This window comes from Ciconia boyciana, chromosome 4, assembly GCF_034638445.1.
Source record: "Ciconia boyciana chromosome 4, ASM3463844v1, whole genome shotgun sequence".
NCBI classification, from domain to species: domain Eukaryota; kingdom Metazoa; phylum Chordata; class Aves; order Ciconiiformes; family Ciconiidae; genus Ciconia; species Ciconia boyciana.
In genome coordinates this window covers 92,100,602-92,122,408 of record NC_132937.1, presented here as the reverse complement: position 1 = coordinate 92,122,408, position 21,807 = coordinate 92,100,602, and the positions used below count along the sequence as shown (strand labels likewise).

General features: G+C 41.1%; 1 protein-coding gene across 3 annotated transcripts in view; it reads left to right on the top strand.

Moving 5' to 3' along the window:
• Positions 1-21,807, top strand: part of ECPAS (Ecm29 proteasome adaptor and scaffold) — a 65,768-nt gene that overhangs the window by 28,694 nt on the left and 15,267 nt on the right. For all 3 annotated transcript variants that reach the window (XM_072860606.1, XM_072860605.1, XM_072860604.1), the window contains exons 17-34: positions 2,000-2,080; positions 2,840-3,068; positions 3,613-3,704; positions 5,469-5,603; positions 7,718-7,883; positions 8,299-8,471; positions 8,975-9,076; positions 10,559-10,682; positions 11,675-11,820; positions 12,936-12,990; positions 13,777-13,891; positions 14,828-14,893; positions 15,128-15,245; positions 17,143-17,310; positions 18,213-18,292; positions 19,077-19,182; positions 20,497-20,544; positions 21,570-21,691. In XM_072860606.1, the coding sequence (XP_072716707.1) occupies positions 2,000-2,080; positions 2,840-3,068; positions 3,613-3,704; positions 5,469-5,603; positions 7,718-7,883; positions 8,299-8,471; positions 8,975-9,076; positions 10,559-10,682; positions 11,675-11,820; positions 12,936-12,990; positions 13,777-13,891; positions 14,828-14,893; positions 15,128-15,245; positions 17,143-17,310; positions 18,213-18,292; positions 19,077-19,182; positions 20,497-20,544; positions 21,570-21,691 (2,126 nt within the window). The remainder of the gene's footprint in view (positions 1-1,999; positions 2,081-2,839; positions 3,069-3,612; positions 3,705-5,468; positions 5,604-7,717; positions 7,884-8,298; positions 8,472-8,974; positions 9,077-10,558; positions 10,683-11,674; positions 11,821-12,935; positions 12,991-13,776; positions 13,892-14,827; positions 14,894-15,127; positions 15,246-17,142; positions 17,311-18,212; positions 18,293-19,076; positions 19,183-20,496; positions 20,545-21,569; positions 21,692-21,807) is intronic.

The following is a 21,807-nucleotide window of genomic DNA, read 5'->3' as shown; positions in this document are numbered from 1 at the left end:
GGAGTGAGGAATCCAGTGCTCAAGGGTGATAAATCCAGCATGTTTCACAAAGACAGTTCGCTCACAAGCATGTTCTTGAAGGGATAGGAAGATCACTCTGGTTGGGCTGGTGAAAAGTAATATTGTGCAGAAAACAAAAAAAAATTTTCAGGGTAGGAAAGGAGATACTGGAACAAGTGAAGAAGTCTTGTTTGTTGACTTAAAGGCTTAATTATTCCTCTTCATTGCAATCTGTGGAAATAGTGGCCATGCAAATAACCTTTCACGAGTCTAGTGGAATGATATGCCAAGAACCATACCACTGAGTTTAGTCTCACTGTTTGCACTGAGAGATCATCTGGAGAGGTGCTAAAATCTAGTCTGTGTTACACACTTCTGTGTATAGTAGCTATACTAGGCTTATAAGCTATGAAGAAGATGTGGAGGGTCACTGACAATACTTTTTTTTCCTCTGGTAGTCTACTTTTTTTAAAAATGTCAGGAGTATATAATGTTGGAGCACATCTGGTTTTGCAAGAGATCTGTGATAGCAGAACTCTTACACCTGAGAGATTTCTTGTGAAATGTTGTATAGTCTGCTGGTGGTGTACTCTGCTGTTGTACTCTGCTAGTGTATGAAGTATTTGAAGCTTTATGAAAAAACCTGCTTTTGTACAAAATATTGGTTATTCAAATAGATATTAAAAAATGAGAAACCAAGATTGAGTTTTAGATAACACTATTAAATGCCTGTCCCCTTGTAGTTCATTTTTAAATTTTCCTTGACTTCTGTAATGTCACTAAATAACTATGAATCAGCCTAGTTTAATCACTCCTGAGAAAAACAAGATTCCCTCACTCCTGGGTGAATTTAAAAAAATTTTTTTAGCACTTTTCAGGTCTTCCTTACATGTCCTGAAGGCATATTAAAAAATCCTGGAGGTGCATTTCTTTGGTCAGTTATCTCAAAGTGTGAATTTTCACATATCATGACTACTCTGCGAGTGTTGGAGATGTTGGAGAAGTTTGTATGCATTGCTTGGCACAGCAGGCCAAGATGCAAAATAGCTTTCCTGCGTGAGTTAGCATGATCCTTCTCTCCCTCTGCCAGCAAGTACATGCCAAAGAGTAGGACCTGATCTTCTGGATATGGATGGGAACCCATTCTTCAAGGGAGTCATCTTCTGGTTCACTAATTCAGGTTTTCACTAATGATTCTGGATGTCATTGAAGTTACAGTGCAGCAAGAATTCTGAGCATGTTAAGAGATGTGAGGATCTGTTGACTTCTGTGCAGCTGCCTTGTGTGTTTATTCAGATGCAAGGCTGCCTTGCTGAAACCAGCCCTAGCACTGATGTGCATATCACCTAGGGGATACGGACGTGCTTTTCTGCAGCGTTTGCAGTGGGCGTTACTGGAAAGCTTCTGTTCGGATGTTTTTCTGCTGGAATATTCCTGCTTGTCAAAGCTAACGTTTCCACGGAAAGGAGTTGCTCACTTGCTGCAGCAGCCTTCTACCTAGCAGGTGGCAGTGTCTGAGAGACTCCCTGGGCTTGGCTGGTGCAGCACAGGGCTCCCACCTCCCAGTACTGGGGAAGCCTGGCTGCTCTGCAGCCTCTCCAGGCAGAGCTGCCATCTCCAAGCTTCCTGGCTGCCTGTCAGCTGGGGCGTCTCAGAGTTTGGAAGTTTATGAGGTATTTTGTTTTTAGATTCTAAAGCACTTCTTTTCTCCTGAGGGGAAGAAAGAATGTTGTCCTCCTCCAGCCTCCCCTGCCGTTCCCTCTCATGAATTCAGAGTTTCCACTTTCTGAGTCGATAGAGACGTAAAGTTGATGGACCTAAACTGTACTATTACCAAGTGCACTGTGCCCTTCTTGTTATAGAACTGTTGTACATTTTCAGTTGCTAAGTGGAGGATAAACATAGTTGCATCAGCAAAATTTCGTTGACCTTTCCAACACGAACCTCTCTGCTGTTCATGGGTCTGACTGTTCCAGTCTTAATATACTCTGTTGTTTAGGCCTCTCACCGAATGAAAACTCCGGCTAAATATATGACTGGAACTGCAGCGTTGCCTTTCAATCCTGCCACATTTGGAGAGGTAATTGTCTGGATGTACTTCCTCGGATATGTGTACCATTATTTATTTAGAGGATAGCATAAGAAGCCAACAGTTACCATAAGTCACCCTACATTCTAAAATTCCTCTTTTAAACAGATGTTGGGATTAACTCTCCATCCTTTATCTGTCTGTCCGTAAACGGCAGTCTGAACAGGATTTTCGAGGAGGGTGGGGGGAATGTTCCCAAGAGGGCTGCTTCACTGCTTTCTGCAGCATGCCTAAGGTAATAGCCGCTCAGAGAGAGAAACTGGCAATCCTGTGCGAAAGTCCCATTATGCTCCTTGAGGCTCTTCTTTTCATAGCAGATTCCCTGGCTTCAGTGATCTCTAGACACAAACTCAGATGTGATGCAAGGTCTGTGTTAGCAAAGCATTGGGTTGCATTTGTATGCATGCCAAATTGGTATAGGGTACAGGCTGAACTGCCTGCAAGGAGGTTGCATCAGCTTATGATAAACCAAAAATCTGTGTATGATTTAATCTTTTGAGAGTGATGCAGGCGCTGTAGAGTTGTCTCCTTACACAGGCATATTGCAGAAACTGGTCCTAAGGTTTGTTACGCTTTATATTTGTTCCTGTCTCCATGCTGACTCTTCTGTCTAGATTTGATTAAAGAAGAAACTGTATTGTTTTGGTTACACTAAATACAGCATATTCCCTGCTCTTTTACCTTGTCTCCTCAATGGTTTTCGAAGTGCTCACACACTCAGTATCCTGTGTTTTTCTCTCCTCTACTTAGATAGTTCTGTATCTGCGGATGTGTCTTGCTCACAGTGCAGGTGTGGTGCCAACCTCGCAGAGCTTGGCAGATATGCAAGATCATGCTCCAGCCATTGGACGTTATATAAGAAACCTCATGTCTGGCAACCACATATCTTTCTCTTCCTCCTCCTCTTCAAAAAGTGGAGAAACCAACCCTGTACATATATATATTGGCCTTCTTCAGCAGCTGTTAGCTAGTGTTGGAGGTAAGAAGCGGTGTGCAGCATCATCTTGAAGAAAAGAAAAGTCTTCTCTTACTAGAAATGAGTTGCCACACCCAGTGCTTTGAACTTTGCTGCAGCCATCACAAGAGTTGCAACATGGACTATATACTCTTCAGTTTAAACTTGTTCTCTTCTACGCTGCTGTGTAGGTGGGAGAAAGCAGGACAGTAAAATTGTAGCATCGGTTGACATAATGCTTTAAAATTGTGAGGCCTTTGTCTATAACAGCTTCCTCACCAGTGAGTGCTATGTCACTCTGCTAATAGCGTATCTGCGACAAGTGTAGTCTTAAAGCACTTGAATGCCTTTAGAACAAATTGCTACCAGAATGTTTGCTTCTACTAGTTTCTCTAATATTTCTGAGAAATACTATACCCTAGTATTCTGTATTGTTTGTTATCCCTGGTGAATTGCAAACAAATGCTTTGAAATGCCTGATACTTCTTAGCCTCTTTTTATCACTGATTGTTAGATTGTTGTAAATACTGCAATTGTTTAATAACCTGATCCTTTGATAACTGTTTAGGTTTGCCAGTCATGTATTGTCTTCTAGAAGTTGTTTCAGTGTATCCAGAAAAACTAGCCACCAGATTTGTTGACAAAATGGATTGGATAAAGGTATGTTGAAAACCCTTTTTTTGGGGGTTGGGTTTTTTTGGTGGAGGGGGCTTGGCATTAGCAAAATCTGTCATTTTCCCATGGTGGAATGGAGTATTATTTCCAAGCATGCATTTAATTTGAAATCTGGTATTTCTACTTACAGTCAACAACTTGAGATGTTATCTGTAGCAGGATGGCGAAAATTATTTTTTAGTTCTTTGGTGTTACTGATTTTGTTCATTGACCTACATGTTCCGGGTAATCTATGTCATTAATCCTGTTGGTATAGCCAGTCAGTTTTTCCCCTTGATCAGAAGATCCATTAAACAGCAAAAGAAAACTGAAAACAAAATTCTGCAAATTTTTGAACGAATTGTTTAAGAATGGGAATGTTCCAGTGGGAAGACGTGAGTGGCTTCTCAGAAAATGAGATTAATCAGATCCCTAATTGTTTTAGAGCCCTTTCTGTGGAGATTTTTTTCATTTTTTTTATTAACCTCAAACAAAAAAAGGTTAAACTGGAGCCTGCTTGGAAATAAGCCAAAGAGAATTCTGCTTTCCCTAGATTCTTTTCTCAGGCAACTTTCTGCTTTTTCATGATTTACTTCAAGTATTCAGGATTTGCTAAGCTCTTACAAGTTGCCTTCACTTTCATTGGGGGAATCTGGCAGAAAAAAATACTTGATCGAGTGAAAGAAAAATTAAAATGTGTTCTAATAATTTCTCCTGCTGATACCTGTGCTGCCTTACACTGTATACAGTTTACCACATCTCATTTAAGTGCAGGCATGAACCTCAAAGGAGCGGACTTAAAAACATTCTCCTTTTCAGTATTGCTCATCATTTGCAGAAAAACCTTCATTTTCTTTGGCCTGGTGTCCATTTACAAAATTAAGCTTCTAGGGGTGGTAACTGATACTATCTAGTTCCACAAATACTGTTGTAAATAATCCTTTGTGTGATTTCGCTTTGCCAAGTGGAAGGAACAGGTCCAGGGGTTTGTTAGCAGTCAGCCACGTGATCTGATGCAAGTTTTGAGTTGAAGTTAGAATTATGTTTCATAAGCCTGACAGATCTCATTTCTTGTCTGTTTGCTTGGCTCATTTTTGCCTTTTTCTGGTGGCCCAAGCCATTCAAAGATTTGAGTATGAGTTTTTCATGTGAATGTGTTGCATTATACATCAAATTAATGGCAGAGGTAAGATTATATCTTAACAAATGACCTGAGGCTTCCCAAATTGGACTTTTTATAATTTAGATAATACAAGATCTCTAATACAAAGTGGATAAATTTGCATTGAGAGCTGTGATTTCCTGGACATTTCTTTTTTTTCACCATTGGATTTAACTGGTTTAACCCCTTGAGTTTTTTTTCCCCCTTTGATTAATAAAAAGGAAATGGAAGCCTCCAGTAGCTCAGGAAAAATGGTGTCTTTAGGGTTTTTATCGCTCAGTATGGGTGCAAAATATGGAAGCTCTTCTCTGAAGACAAAATTTGGCTAAGGATTCAATGAGCGTGTTTAATGCAGAGGGGTGGGCAGCCCTCTTGTGGCTAGTGGTAATCTGCCTCCTAAATGCCCGCCGAGCGTGTAATGAATGTTTTGCTGAATTGAGTGCTTTGTTTCTTACTGAATGGTAATGTTGTCGATTTGAAGAGTGGTTTCTGAGTTAAGTACTATTTATGTAGCTGCATGACAGTTGTGCTTGTATATTGAAACTGTATAAACAGACTGTGTAAGAAGCTGCTTCCATATTTTATGTTTCCTTTTAAAACTCCTGCAGAGCCTGATGAACACAAACAAAGAAGAAATGCGTGAGCTCGCAGCCCTGTTTTATTCTGTAGTGCTGTCTACCATGTCTGGAGATGAGCTTAGGGCCTCCTTGGAGCAGCTGATCAAGATGACAAAAGACAACCATGTAACTATCTTCCTTTGTCTGCTTCTTCTTTTTTCTCTTGTCATGTAACTGATAGGAAGTCTGAATCTCACAGTGTGTCCAGGTTGTATTAGCCTTAATCTGAGTGTAAAATTAACTAGCTGGCTTCCAGTTGATGGTGAGAAGGGATTTTTGTTGTAGGTGAGTGCAACAGATCTTTAAATAAATTAATCCCCGAAGCTGTTGTTAAGGTCAGTAGGAGGGTTTCCTGGAGGCACTTCCCAAGCAAAGCCAGTACCGTCATGTATTTAACTAGTTTTAGCCAGCTCGTCCCATTGAGTGGTAATGGATCACACTGCCTACCTCAAACAGTTTCCCTATTCCTTCTTTGTGAGCGTGTACAGGTACCTGCAGAACTAAGAAAATGTTTAACTCATTAAATGTTTAACTTCCCCTCCCTTCCTGAGCCTCCTGGCTTCCCATTGCCTCTGGGTCTTGTCTTGCCAGCAGCCTTTGCCGGGTGAGGGCTGCCTTCTTCCCTCCCACCCCACATGGACTGCTCAGCAGCCCTCCGCCAGCTGCATCGCTACACAGTGGGTTTGCCTGCCTTCCCTCCTCCTGCAGCTCCTTCCCCCTCCCGTGATACTCATCTCTGCATTTTGCCACTATGAGCATGGAGAAAAAGTCCTGAAAACAAACTGGGCAGGTTTCTGTGCTGGTGTGTCTTGAATCCTGAAAAGGAGGGAAAGAGGTAGCATTTTTAGGTTATATTTCCCCAAGCCATTTTTATATCAGTCACTGAAGGACTTAATGGGCCATCATTTTACATTGCAGGTAACAGGCGCAAATGCTGACAAGAAGTGCTGATCACTTTATGCCGTAATTAACAAACATGATTTATTTTGAATCTGTGAAAGCTGTGTCTGTGAGCCAAAGCTGTGTCATTGCTCACTTTTACGTGGGGCGTAGCTTCTGCGGTCACAAAGCTAGCACAGATGGGTCCCAGCCCCGTACCACTGCTTTCTGCCCCAGTCACCTGTGAAGCCAAGGTTGACCTTTTGCAGAACCTGGCTGAAAATAAAGAGGGATGTGACTCATGAAACAAAAAAACCCAGGGTGTTCCCATGCATTTTTGCATTTGAGTCAGTTAGAGCTCTGGTTTGCTGTGAATGTACAAACCCAACTGAATCAGTACAGCTGGGGGTGGTGGGGATCTCTAGTGGCTCAGTAAGGACTGCGCTGTAAATGGATAGCTGAAGTGGAGAGGGGGGAAGGAACCCATCTTCAGCTGGCTTTGCTGCTGTGAGACCACAACAAGGAGCAGGCCCTGGTGGCCAAGCTAGGTTGAGGATCCTGTCCTGGCAGCACGGTTGCACTCATGCAACTTTTTTTTTGCAGGATTGTGATAAAACACAGATGCATGAACTAATCTGAGTTTAAGCCCCTGCCCCCTTCCTTTTTTTTTTTTTAAGGTAGCATTTAAGTCCCACAGCCATATTTCTGTACAAAATCCTTTTGTTAGAATTCACCTGTGGGAATGAGCACCGTCATTAGTCTCAGCACCAAATCAGCATTGGACAAATGAATGTTCTTGACATTTAATTGTAGTAATTAGTTTTCACAGTCTGTGGCCTACTGAACTGTGTAGAGGCATTGCCTTCAGTGTTCATAGGCCAAGTGTGTTCTCATTCTTGGCAATGTGAATCTAGAGCAATTCCCCTTTACTGCTTTTTGCCAAAGTGTACATTTTGTCCCCTTAATCTGAGTATGCCCAGTTTTTAAGCAGAGACAGTATAGTATTATCTTAGTTCATGTTTGTAAGTCTGTACTTACAATCAGATGAGTTGGATTTTTTAAGTATTTTTTTTGCCTAGCTACCAAGAGGTAGACTTTAGGAATGTGAGTGCTGGTGATGATTTCTTAACCTGTCCTCCTAAGCCTCTTCTGAGTTTTGTTAATTTATCTTAAAGGACTCCATCCGTCAGAGAGCACTAGCAATATCAAACTCTGTGTTGCTGCATTATGTGTTAGAACTCTGCCTTCTTCAGGGTGCCTTTTCATCTGGCTTGTCCATATGTGTTTTTAAATCAGTGCTTTGTGCAAAGTGTTACTTACTTTGAAAATGAGATTTTCTGCACTGTTGGTGTTGTCTGTAGAGCCCGGAGGTCCAACATGGATCCTTGTTGGCTTTGGGATTTACAGTAGGAAGGTACTTGGCCAAAGGGAAAATCAGAACAATGGAGCTACATGACATAGAACAGCCAAACACTGCAGTCATTCCGGAACAAGAACAGCTCATAAAGTCAACGACAGAGACAATAGGTAACTTCCTGCCTAAGGCTTTGCTGCATGTAACAGTTGTTTTTTCAAGCACCCCAGGCTGAGGACTTTTCTAAGATATTCAGCCCATAGATGGTGTAATCTTGAGTTCACTCTCTGTGATAGAATTTACAGCCTGTAAAAATGTCATCTGATTAGATGCATGGATGCATTTTCAACAAGAATTAGGTGGACTCTTAGCAAATAGACCAACATAGGACAATTAGGACCGGTGCCACTGCCTAGAATCCTCTCAGTGTCTCTTTTCACTTTGATTTTGTTCTAGCATAATACTTCCTACCAGCTGTAGAGGAAATAAACGCTTTGCTTCTTGCATGGGTAAAATATAAGTGCCTGCCTGCCCACTGCTAAAGAATAATACAAAATCCAAGTCATTGTGTTTTGCTTTTGCCTGTAGGTTCTTTTCTGGACAGCACCTCTCCCTTCCTTGTGGTGGCTGCTTGTACGGCTCTTGGGGAGATTGGCAGGAATGGCCCCTTGCCAATCCCCAGCGAAGGAACAGGATTTACAAAGCTGCAACTTGTTGAAAGCTTATTGGCCCGAATCCCTTCCAGCAAGGAAACAAATAAGGCAAGATTTTCTAGTGTTGTTATGATTCTTGTTCATTTCTGGAATGCTCCATCCCCAGGTTTATGTATTACCTGCCAAACTCAGCCCCGGTTTTTAAAGGAATTAGGCTTATCATTGGCTTTAGTGAGTCAGAATTAGGCTAAGGGTTTTCAGAATTAGGCTAAGGGTTTTTCCAATGTTGTCTAGCAGTTGATCACTTGTGCTTGCTATAGTCATAAGTAGGAGCTTAAGGGATGAAAACCGTGAATGGTCATAGTTTTAATTCAGGAAAAATGGGAGTATCTTCTTTTACCTGGAAATAATCCTCAAAGGTAACAGGACATTTGTTTTGATCTGTGTTTCAGAAGAGAGGTGCACTGATTGATCTAATAAGTCACTTGCATGTCTAACTTCTCGTACCTTAAGTGAAACTTCAGCAACGATAAGAAGGAGTGGGTTTAAAGTGTATCTTCTGGACTTACAGGAAAGTTACGTGATGGTGTTATTTTTTGTTTGTATTTAAGATGAAGGAACGAGCAATACAAACATTAGGTTACTTCCCAGTGGGAGATGAAGATTTTCCTCACCAGAAGCTACTGTTGCAGGGTTTAATGGATTCTGTGGAGGTGAGGCACTATCAATGTGTTATTCTTTATACCACAGTGAGTATTTCTATTTGAATGCTTTTTATATCTCTAGAGTAAGGTTTACAAGGGGAGCTGTCTTTTTGTAATAGTGCCTCTGGGTTTTTTAGGACTGCCTTGAAATAGCGAGCAGAGGCAGGTCTCTGCTCCAGTCTCTGAGATGAATATGAGTTCCCCTTCAGGAGGACTACCTGTATGTGTAAAATCTTAAGAGCTTATAGTAAGGAAGCCATAGGTCTGTACTTTGGCCTTCAAAAGTACCCTAAAAGTAGATAATATAAATACACCACCTTCTTCATCTGAACTACATCAGCTGATGTAACTCACTTGAATTAGAAGCTTTGTTTGTAGAAATGTATATATCTGTTGTCAGTCTAAATACATCGGTGTAGAGCACTGCATTCTTTCACAGTACTTCAGAGCTGCTATACATATTGCAATATGCCAGACAGCAAAATTAAATAGTCAAGGAGCTTTTTTAGTGTTTTTCATTTACAGCTTGTTTTACCTTTCTTCCTTGTTCATACTGACATAGGATTCAGCATTGTAGAAACAGCTATTGAGTATCAGACAGGCTGGCTTTGCTGAGTCCTCCAATCTGATGTGATCAAACAAGCAAGAATAGTAAGAACATTGTGTACGCAAACATAAAATGATGTTTCTAAGTGCCGTGTTTATCTCCTGTAACTGCTTAGGGTCATTACAGCTTCCTTTATAAAATATGTGCTTGAAAAAAACCAATTTATCTTAGATTGCAGGAAGCTAAGGGCTTACTTCTCCAAATGCCTAAGCATTTTGTGCTTCCAGAGAGTAAGGAAAGCAATCTAGAAGGTACTCAGCAGGTATGGAAATCAGTTCTTATGACTCAAGATTCATCATAAATAATGACAAGAAAGTGGCAGAGTTCTGCACATTCTGTTCCTGAGGGCTTAGAGAATAGTGGAAAGAGGACAGAGAAGCAAAACAAAGTATTGTCTGAGTTCTTTCAATGTGAAAAACAAATTTGTGCATCTCTTAAAGATGGTCAACTTCTGGATGGAATTATAGGAGTATCTTTTACTACTGCATACTATAACAAAGCCACATTAATTTTTGTTAGTGACTGGCAGTCTTGTTCTAACTTTGTTTTATTTTCATCCTGTCTCTCCAGTTCTTTCTGTTCACTAAGTGGAACTTTTGCAGACACTAGCAAATGCTTTGTAGGAGGCACACTTTAAAAATAAGTGTGGAAATTTTAGCTCTTATCATTCCTTTTGGAGAGTTTGACATCACCTCAGTTTCCATCAATTTCAGTGGGTCTGAGGTGCCACATAGTCTCAGAAGCTCACCAAAAGAGTGATCTTACTGCAAATTGGTGCTGAGAATTGGGATTGGGAGAGAGACTGTGGTTTTGTGGAGTAAGTGCCAAAAGTTTTGGTGTGTGTTTAATTAGTACTGTCAGTGAGGCTCTATTGTGTTTTTCAGGCCAAACAAATAGAACTTCAGTTCACCGTTGGGGAAGCTATTACCAGTGCTGCTGTAGGAACCAGCTCGGTGGCTGCACGTGATGCGTGGACAGTCACAGAAGAGGAATATATCTCTCCTTCAGGTGGGTCTTCCTAATACAGGGGCTGGGTTGAGGAATGTAAAATCTCACAGTTCTGGACTAATGCTGGGCTCCATAACTTTATTTCTGTGGTGTTTGATTTGTAACAGTAGAAGTACGAGACATTTTGTGTTTGTTAATGCACTGCTCGGTGTTCTGTAATGCTGGATTATATACAGGTCATGTCACCTCTTCAGGTCCATCTGCTCAGAGGTTAGAAGACTTTATTTCATATGCTGTTTAAATAGCTTCTTGATGAAGTCTAATTCATTGCCAGTTGACACTGCATTTGTTTTATTTTTTTCATTTGTTTTGCCATGTTGCATTAGTTTCATGTTTAACATACAGAAACCTTTTAAAATAGCATTTTGAGGCCTGCACTGGAAAACAGGGTTAGAAAATTAAATTGCATGTCTTTTTCCAGCAACTTGGACTGATGTGATTAAGTGACACTTACATGCAGTAAATGCAGAAATTTTACTTAAAGACTAAGCTTCTGTACCCATTAAAATACAAACATCACAAAATGCTAGCTTCAAAACAGGCAGCTGTAAATATCAGCCTCAGACCTGCAAATAGGTGTTTTAATGTTGTGAGAGTGGTCTTAGATCTCAAGTGTACGCAAAGCTGAGCATGTGGAGAAGGAGGTGGAAACCAAACCATGCTGTTGCTCCAGAAATTTTGCGTCCTAACAAAAAAAAAAAAGTAGTGCACTGAATCTTATGCAGTATGAGTGGTACCTAGTCTTGGCCGCAGGCGCTGAAACACTTTCATGAAGGGTTAGGAGGACTCTATTCAGTGTTTCTATTAGGAGAAATAGTTTCCCAGTGACTCCAGTGAAGGCTTTTCCTGAATAAGGAGAGATTAAGGTGTCACCTGAGTACTCATGGGCTGATTAGATTTTTCATTGCTGTTGCACATTATATTGAAATTAAAAATGGGTGTGGCCGATTCTCAAATCTTCCCCCCCCTCCACCTTTCTCTCTTTCATATAGATTTGAAAGTGAATGACGTGGTTCCCTGGGTCCTAGACCTTATTTTGAACAAGCACATTGTCAGCCCCAACCCACACATTAGGCAGGCAGCTTGCATCTGGCTTCTATCAATGGTGAAGAAGCTGAGCACGCACAAAGCAATTAAGGTAAGAAATATGCTCTTTCCTAACACTGGCTCCTTGTCCCTATTTTTGCTTCTCACCTCCTTTTTGTCCCTTCCTTCCCCTTCACTTTCATTGCCTCTTTTCCCCCAGTGCTGCTGCAGTCCTTATTGAGGTCTTTTTGAGACATGGTTTATCTTTTGTTACTAGAGGAACATACTAACTGGCAGATGAATGAGGCTGTTTGGCACCTTTATAAACATCTGACTTGCACTCAGGTCAGAGTAAGCTTAGTGTAAATAGCTGTTTAAGATGAAGTAGCAGTACACCTTCCCCTTGGTAAGATGAGGTTGGTGTCTGTATAGTTTTTAGGATTTATTTTTGTAAAATATTAAAAGGAGGTCTAGGAGGGGAAGAAGGGACAGAACTAGATGGAATTCCTGGACTCATTTGTTTCACAGAGTTTATCACAACTAGGAGCAGTTACAATGTGCTGCATGTACTGTGTATTTTTGGTGTGCTTTGATGAAAACCTAATATTTAGGGTGCTTGTCTGTAATGAGAGAATGTGAAAGATCCTGTACAAGGACTTAATAAAGCATTCCCAACCAAAATGTCCTCTCTCTGCATAGAGGTATACTACAGACTCTGATGGGACCATATAACCATTTTGTGCTCTCAAGGTAATGATGAAGAGCTTTGGGGCAATAGGTGCTTCTCAAATATAAGCTGTTACATGTAAAAACCTTGCTGCATATTACACCTGTCTAAACAATGAATCTTGTGGAAGGTGGCAAAATCCACTAGTTTGGGGATGAAGAAGAGACGTCCTTGCACAGAGGATAGCCCCATCTGGCTGCAAGCCAGATTTATGACACATTACTGCCATGTATTAGACAAGGAAAATAAAATATGGGGTTTACTAATGGCATGGTAGCTGTAAAAAAGTGCTGGACAAATAACTGTTATCTTCTGTGAATGTCAGTCAGGCTGCTGCTTACCTGTCTGGAAAGGAGGGCAGTTCTTGTCATTGGTGTAGCTCAAATAGGCCACTCCATTGATACAGTAGCCTCTGTTTATCTGTTAGGAACTTGCCTTGAGACCAGACAAAGGATCCAAAACCTGAGATAAAAATAATCTCCTTTTTTCTCATCTTACAGTCTCATCTCAAGGATATTCAAAGTGCATTTATTTCAATTCTGTCAGATAGTGATGGTAAGTACTATCACATCTTAAGAGTTTTGTCTTTTGCTGGGCTTTTTAACAGAATGGAGGGAATCTTTGAACAGGCGGAAAGTCACCTATACCCTCTCTGTCAGTCAGCGTTAAAAGGTGACTGTAGAAACATCCCACTTCTGATGTCATGGGAATGATTTCTTTTCTAGGCGTCACATGTAGGAGATAAGAAGCACAGCTTTTTTCTGTGTTTTGCTAACCAAGCACAAATCTTTTTCTGCATTTGCCCCTTCTGACTGTAATAACGGAAACTGTTCGGTGGTGCTACTTCTGCTCTGCTTTGGGCAGCAGGATGCATATCGCAGACTTCTGCATGGACAGGAACCCTCTTTAAGCTAGCAGATTTTGGCTTATTGGTCTGCCCACAGCAGCTAGTGGAAAGGGTGGCATCCGGCAGCCTATCCAAAGCTCACTGAAGTTGAAGAGAGTATTACTGTTAACTTTGCGGGACTTCCAGGGCCAGCAGTGTGTCAGAATGCTTATGGCTCTTGGAATTCTCTCTGCTATTTCAAAAGCTGCAGTGACAATATTAACAAGAAGATGTCACCTAATTTGATGAGGGGTATGCCTTCAGAACAAATTGCTGCTTCAAAATGCAAAGCTTGTGTCTTGCCAGACTAGATCTGCTCTAAAATGGAGAGCTGTGAACTGCAGGACAGAGCTCCTTTTGCTGGATCATGATTTTGGTTGAATCTTGTTTTTGAAATGTGTGTATTACTTAATTACATGCTTATCTTTAATTTTACTTTGTAAAATCTCTTGCAGAGCTTAGTCAAGATGTTGCTTCAAAAGGTCTTGGGCTGATATATGAACTAGGAAGTGAACAGGATCAGCAAGAGCTAGTCACCACACTTGTTGATACCCTTATGACTGGGAAAAGGTACAGTGAGCTCAGAACACAGTGAGACAGTACTCTGAGCTATGTGTCTGATGGGAACAAAAATGTGCCTCTATTGTGTGTGTAAAGATGTTTTGTGGCTAAGAGCAAGCCAATATCCATATATTGCCAGTGGGTCAAACTGGGACATTTCTTAATTCGGCTTAGAGTTTGTTGTGACTGAAGTTGTTCTGATTTTGTTCCATTCAACAAAGCTTCAAAATAATTATTCAGTCCTGATTAAAGCAGTTCAAATCAGCTGGGGTTTGGTTAGATTTCCTACTTGCTGCATTGTGTAATTGCAAAGGACAATGACCTCTTGCAGGAACTCTGAACAATGTGAATGTTGCAGAACTGGGGACTTGCTTGTGCCTGAAATGTACCTTTTGCTGAGAAAGTGTTGTTAATGCTCACTTGTCAGCTTTAGTGCAAAAAATGCTTATCCTACAGGACTCCTGGCTAATAATCATGTCAGTCAGTGCTGGAAATGCTCCTTAACAGCCTACTCCTGTCTAACCTGGTGTGGGTGTGGCCACTCTGAATGACAAAAATGGAGGCTGGGAGTGTGGGGATCCAGTGGTGGTAAACAGGAACAGATCAGATGAATGGAAGTTGGATTTTTTCATTTTGAAGTAGAGATTTGCTGTCCATTATGTGGCTGATGCCTGGGCAGAAATAAAAAGCCATCATTTACCTTCTGACTGCACAGCAAAACCATCACTTTCTGCAGCATCTCCTTAACATTACACACGATACAGGTTAATGAGATTCCTTGCAGTGTGTGTGGCTTTGCACACCTGTATGTTTTTTGTGGGATTGGAACTGAAAGAGTAGGAAGTTACTGAGTTAATAAAGCAAAACAAGTAACTTGTTCTGTAGCATGCAGTCCATTCAAGGGTAGAGTTTGGTAAAGCTAATATTGGACCTCTTTTCTACCAGAGCCAAACATGAGATGACTGGAGAAACTGTGGTGTTTCAGGGTGGCCTGAGCAAAACCCCAGACGGGTAAGTTTACTAACAGTCTCAATGACAGAGATGCAGTCAGTGCTGAAAGAGTATTCCCTTCCTTATAAATGTGCTTCCTGAGCTTTTAGTTCCTTTTTGTTCTCTGAGTTACGATAAGTATTTTCTTGTAGTACAGATACTCTGCTTTAGGCTGTGATTTGACTATAGCTTTAGCTATTGTGGCATTTGTGTAGCTAAAAATAGTGACACTGATTTCCCTCCTGCTTTCCAAAGTCAAGGTCTTTCTACCTACAAGGAGCTTTGTTCACTGGCTAGTGATCTCAATCAACCAGACCTGGTGTACAAATTCATGAATCTGGCCAACCATCATGCCATGTGGAATTCTCGGAAGGTAATTTGCTGCTTTCATACCACTTCCATTCCCACTGTGAACTCTGGAAACAATAACTGCATTTCTCAAGCTCTGCTTATATGATAACTGCATGTAGAGGCCATTTGTTGATGCTTTGGTGTCATGTCCAATGCAAATGTACCAGCCTGAGAAACAAATTTAGGATTACTTGAAATTCTTACAAGAAAACGTTGGTACCACAGGGTTCATATCATCATATATACCCCTCTGAATCAGCTGTGATCCTTCCTTTTACTTTTGAGTGTGCTTAGAGGCCAGGTCTTGATGCGTTCAAATAGTGAGATAGTATTTTCAAAACTGGATGAATTTTCAGATGCCAGAGAAAGTGACCTTTAGTATGTAAAAAGGCAGAGCAAAAAGTATTCAGCAACAAGTTGCTAAAAAGCCTGTTGACAATACGCCAGTTTAGTCACTGTTGTCCAAAGTATCCTTCTTTAACTCAAGTCTTGATATTTTAAAGCTACTGGAACCTTTAGCAAAGCCAAAATACTATTGAATCCACTTCCTGCCAAAAAAAAGTAGCATCATAAATTTTAAGATCTAAGTGTACATTTCAGAGCTTTAACCTGGGGACTTTTTCATGGGGTTTACATAAGCATGGAAGAACTTGTTTTGTCTGTGGGAGTGGGCAGAGCACCTTTCATGCACTTCCATGCAGAAGACCCAGGTAGCTGCATCTTCTTTTGTGCTCTTTCGTGCTTGCTACCTGAGATTTTGAGTCTCTGGCAACACCACTTAGTGCAAAAAAAAAGCCCCAGCATTAACTTTCATTCAGAGTTTGAGAAGTCAGCACGTCTCTCAAGACGTTTTCCCTCGCTTTGCACTGGGAATTCAGAAGCACAGGAGCATAGTTAGGTTACTGGCCCTTGTGGAATTTCACCAGCCAGGATGAGTCAAGAAAATCCACTCAGCAACTGTAGGTTGAGCTTTAGCATTTGAGGAAATTGCAGAATCATTGAAGTTGAAGGGGACATCTGGAAATCTGTGCTCCAAACCTCTGCACAAGAGCTAGGCAGAGCAAGCTGTTCAGGGCCGTGCAGATGATGCCTCCCTATACTTTCTGCAACCTCTTGCTCCTGACAGCAGTGTTCCTAATTGAGAGTTTGTCTTTATTATTGTTCCTTTTCTAGACTAACCCAGACAGCACATCCTGTCCTGTGAAATCCCTAGCATGAGGTTTTGAGAGGCAGCTTTTGACACTGCAAGTCAGGAAACATAAAGTCATTAGAGGCAGTCACTGCACTGCCTGTATTGAGCAATTTCTTTTTGGGCTATCCTGCCAAATCCCGTGGGACTTCATGGGTGAGCAGCAGTTCCACTGTTAGAATTGACAGTGTTGGAGAAAGAAAAGAGTATGTAAGAATACTTCAGTTTAAAGTAAATATGGACAGATGCAAAATTATAATCCCCAGAAATTTCAGGTTGTAGAGCTAAGGTAGAGTAATTTTATTTTTAGTTTTCCAGTTCCTAAGTTATTCTATTTTTTCTAAATGCAGCAGAGTTGTAGGGAAGCAGTGGCCCACCCTCACCAGTTTTTCCGACAAAGAATCTCTTTTGGAAGAACATGCTCAAATCTTCATAGTTTTAATTCTCCACCATTCTCTTTTGCAAATGAGGTCAATCGGTATCTTGCAATGAAGGTTGGAGAGAAGGAAGTTTTGAAGTAGTATGTTGTCTGCTAAGTGTGACTGTATGCTTGAGATCACTGTGGTACTGTAGCACTGATGGGGGGCTAATTCTGGTACCATTCTAGTCCTTTTGATTTAGTCTAAATCTAGACTGTGTCAGTCAACTTTGCCACTGACTGTGATGTGCCCAGGAGCAATAACTGAGTGAGCAGACTGTTTCAACAAATACTCTTTTGTCATCATTTCAGGGAGCAGCTTTTGGTTTCAATGTGATAGCTGCCAAGGCTGGAGAGCAGCTGGCTCCATTTTTGCCCCAGCTTCTTCCCCGGCTCTACCGTTACCAGTTTGACCCCAACCTGGGCATTCGACAGGCAATGACCAGCATTTGGAATGCCTTGGTCACCGACAAGTCGATGGTGAGTGAGCAGCAAAGTGCAGAGTAGTGGGTTTGCTGCTAGCCAGCAGAATCTCAGAGGTCCTCATGGGACAGTTGCATCTTGTGAAAGGAGTGGCTGTGCAGAAAGAGGTGAGGTATTGTCCTACAGAGAAAGAGGTGCTTGAATCCATGGATGAGCTGGAGGATGTGCAGAGGTTTTGCACCGCCTCTTACATGTGAAAGGATATCGCAGACCTTGTTTGTGTGGCCAGTGTTAAAGTTTATGATTTACTTTACTTAAAGGGGTCCTTTCACACGAAGTGGTGGAATTCATATTCCACACAAATACTGCTTTGATATTGCTTCTGAGAAGCTCTTCAGAAATCCTTATGGCCTAAGATGCCCTTCCTAGAGCAAGAGCACCTAAATATGGTTTCTCAGTTTTTAAGTGGGAGGAAGCCTATGGGAAGAGGCTGTTCCATCAGTTTGGCGATAACTCCTCCCAGACAAGTTTTAGGAATAAGTGATTTTCGTGAGATGCCTTTGCTCTGGCTCTGTAAGGCCTGGAATTGGGTTTGCAAATCTTTTCTGCTACCGAAGCTGATCTTAGTGTGAAGTCATCCCTCATCAAAGCACAACTGCTTCTCCTGTAAATATGTGTTTGGTGCTGCATCTAAACAGTTCAGTTAATAAAGGACTGAGGGACTTTCCTGTTTTCTCGTCGTCTCTGTCACAGCATTAAGCCCTGAAGCAGTGCAGAGAAAGGCATGTGTAAAGCAAAGTCAGAGTAAGTTCGCGTGGGGTCAGCTCTGGCAAGCATCAGTTCATCTGCTGTGGCTGAAAGCAGGTTGTATTGTCCAAAAGGACTTTTTTTTTTCAGACTACAGGACAAGGATGCACAGTCCATGCTTGTTTCGTGATTTTTCCTTTTTTTAATAATAGGTTGATAAGTACATGAAGGAGATTCTTGAGGATTTGATCAGTAACCTAACCAGCAGTCTGTGGAGGATCAGGGAATCCAGGTATTGCTACGAAAAGTAACAGATTTTTCTTTGAACTCTCTTCTTTTCTCTTCTTCACCATAAACTTGTTAAGCTGAAGAAGTTGAGGGGGAAAAGAGGATGCGTCCTTTCATCAGGATAGAGCCCAGTCTTGTAGTCTGCACTTGAAGTGTGATACAATCTTGAAGCTATTTGCTTCATTGAGCCTGAAATTTTTTATTGCATGTAGCTTGAGCATGATAGTAAACAACGTTCTTTGAAGGAGGAGTTTTCTGGTCACAAAGTTCCTACCTGTCCTTGGACCTGAAATACTGCTTAATGTTAGAAAATCTTGGCAGCCTGGCTATATACGTACTTGGCAGCAGGATGCCAGTTGGTATAGCATTTTTAATAAACTGCTTTTTGTTTATAATGGTTTGTAGTTATGCTGTATTGAAAACTTCAATTTTAATTTCAGTTCTAGACTTTAGACTATTTTGTTTTGTTCTTATACTATACTTAGAGGAAAGAAATCTGTAGTATAGTATAAGAAAAAATTTTGTAACTGGAATGTTTGCAATTTTCACTACAGCGGCCTTTCTCACTTGCTGTCACCTGTTTCAGATTTCACCTGACTGGCTGAACTTTTTTTCTCTGCTGAAGGAGACGTTCTTACGACAGAGTAGATTTAGGGTTTGGGGAAAATAGGAATGTGAAACAATTCTCAGGTTTTTTAACCATTTACTTATATTTATAAACATATCTGTATATACACCTATATCAAATAAGTACACCATGTGAAGGAAATAAAATTTCATGTTTGCAGCTGTCTGGCACTGAATGACTTACTAAGAGGAAGACCTTTGGATGACATTATAGACAAGCTTCCAGAGATCTGGGAAATCCTATTCAGAGTGCAAGATGACATTAAGGTAATGGCACTGATAATTGAACAGGAATCTTGAACAGAAAGTACAGTGGTCAAGCTCTGAGATGTTTAAAGAGAGATTCTCTGAGAAGTCAAGTTGAAGCCAGTGGGAGTTTTGGGTATTAAGCAGACTAGAAATTCAGGCCCCTTGCAGTTAAAATTTCCATGCCACCTTGGAAGTTCTTTATGTATGTTTCTCATGTTTTTAAGTGTTGGTTTTTATTCCTACTGTGCTTATTCTTGATGGTTCAGCATTTTTCCTGGATATAAAAGAATTCCTAAGTACTTGCTTAACTCTCAAGTATAGAAATATTTATTTTGGGCTGCTTGTGTGCTTAAATGACTTGCATGTAGGAAGTCAGAGTCCTCGGGTCCTTCCGGGTTTGAGCTGTGTTCTCTCTGGTTCCAGACTTCTCTGCTCAAGCTTAAGCAAGGCTGAGCTGTTTTCCAAAGTGTGCTGTGTACCAGGAAGTTGCTTCCATACTAATAGATTTAGTGTGTTCAGAAATGTTCCTGGGTACTGAAACCAACTCAGCAGTTTTGCCTCAGTGCTAATGAGCTATATCAGCCTCCAAAATAGAGCAACTGCCTGCAGACTGCCTTTTGAGAAGGATCTAATTCCTGAATTTTACCTGGAAATGTTTTGGGAAGGTCTACTTGTCGCAGGCCACATTTTTTTCCAAGAATGTCCTAAGTCATTACCAGTCCAGGTGATTGTGTTTCAGTACCCAGGAATATTGCTAGATACTGCTTAATTCATCAGTACAAGTAAAATTAAAGAGTCTAGTTGTTGGTGGTGTCATGTGCCACCAGAGCTGCACTAATTTTACTGTTTGCTTTTAGTCCATCTTTCTCTAGTCCTAGACATTCAGTTGAGTAAAGCATCAGTAAGCACCAGGCATTATATTGAGGAGGGGATAAAGCATACCCAAAGCACTGTATACTTCTTTTTGCAATAGAAGGTTCTGTTGCAGTAGAAGGTTTGGTTTTGGATTTTATTGTTTGTTTGGCATTTTTTATTGGGGGGGGGAGGGGGGGGGTGTTTTGAAAAGGACAACCAATAAAATAATATCACAGAGACAAACGTGAATAGAAGCACAGACAACCTGGCGGTGTCAGGCAGGATTGTTGATGTATTGTTATTGAGTAGACCAGATACTCAGATGGACCAAAGCCAAAATTTCTTTGAAAGATATTATATTAAGTATTAGCCATTAATATAGCCTTGTCAGTACTAGTGTTATACTTATCAATTAATGCGAATCATTCTATAGTAGATTTTAAAATAGTAACAATGGATTGTTGACTTCTTTTTTAGGAGACTGTGCGAAAGGCAGCAGAACTAGCCCTAAAAACTTTAAGCAAGGTAAAAACTCTTTAATTTTGTCATTTGCACATGGAGACGTGTATGGTTTTGATGTCAGGTAATCATTCAGTATCATATCTACAGGAGTGACCTGTTTACCATAGACCGTTTTCTTGAAAAGATCTCTAGTATAAGGGGCAGTTGTGATAAACAGAACAGCCCCCTAGAAAGCTATCATAATAAGCTTGACCACATACTCTTCTGTACTTTTGTTGATGCTGGTGAAGTTCTGCTGCTTGAGGATAATGTGATGTTAAGTTCTATACAACCAAAGCAGGTATATAATGAACTGGGTTTTTTCCTCTGATGTCCTTTTTTCCACCACTTGGGAGTGTGATTTAAGGAAACTTCCTGTAACTTCAACAGTTGACCAAGCCAAACTGATCTAGTTGACCAAGCCCAGTGGAACATCACTGGTGTGAAAAAAAGTAATCCAGTTTGGACTTCACTCTTTGGTGCGGTTACTGACACAAGATTTTTTCAGTGTAGTACACAAAGGACTTAGTATTTTGTTTGGTTTTCCTCAAAGAGTCACATCGGTGGAAACGGAAAGGGATCTTAAGAGCTATGTTTGAAGTCACGACCTTCACAGTGCATGCAGCATGACATTTCAATGGCACAAGTGGTGATCTGGTCCCAAAATGTTGTTGGAATTGCAGAATCTGTTCCAATCTAGGACTTGCTGCTCTGCCTTGTGCAATGATTGAATCCATGTGGCTGAGATAGGCTGTCCCTCAACTGAGAGGTCATTTGGTCCATCTCCATCCAGATGCAGATCAAGGCCTGCTGGGCTCTTGAGTTTGCCTTTTCTGGAAGCTGACCATAGCTGACACTCCTTTTAGAGTTGTGGCTTAGGGCTTAATTACCTCCTGGAGAGGAGAATGGAGGTGTAACAGCCTGGGTTTGGCTGTGAGCAGTTGCTCTAGTTGCTGTTGGCTTCTTCTGTCTGACAGAGAAGGTGCTTTAATGTAATCTCAGCAGGAGGTTTGTACATGCTTGTAACACTGATTCTCACCTGTCCCCAGGTCTGTGTGAAAATGTGTGATCCCTCTAAAGGAGCAGCTGGTCAGAAGACTATAGCTGTATTGCTCCCTTGCCTCCTAGACAAAGGAATAGTAAGCACAGTTGCTGAAGTCCGATCTCTCAGGTTAGTTTTGCATCATGTAAGTTCCCTGGAGGTCGGGTCATGATTTTTCCCAAAGAGACTCTGCTTGTTCCCCTGAGTTGCAGGATGCTCTTTGTGTTTGAAGCGACAAGTTTCTC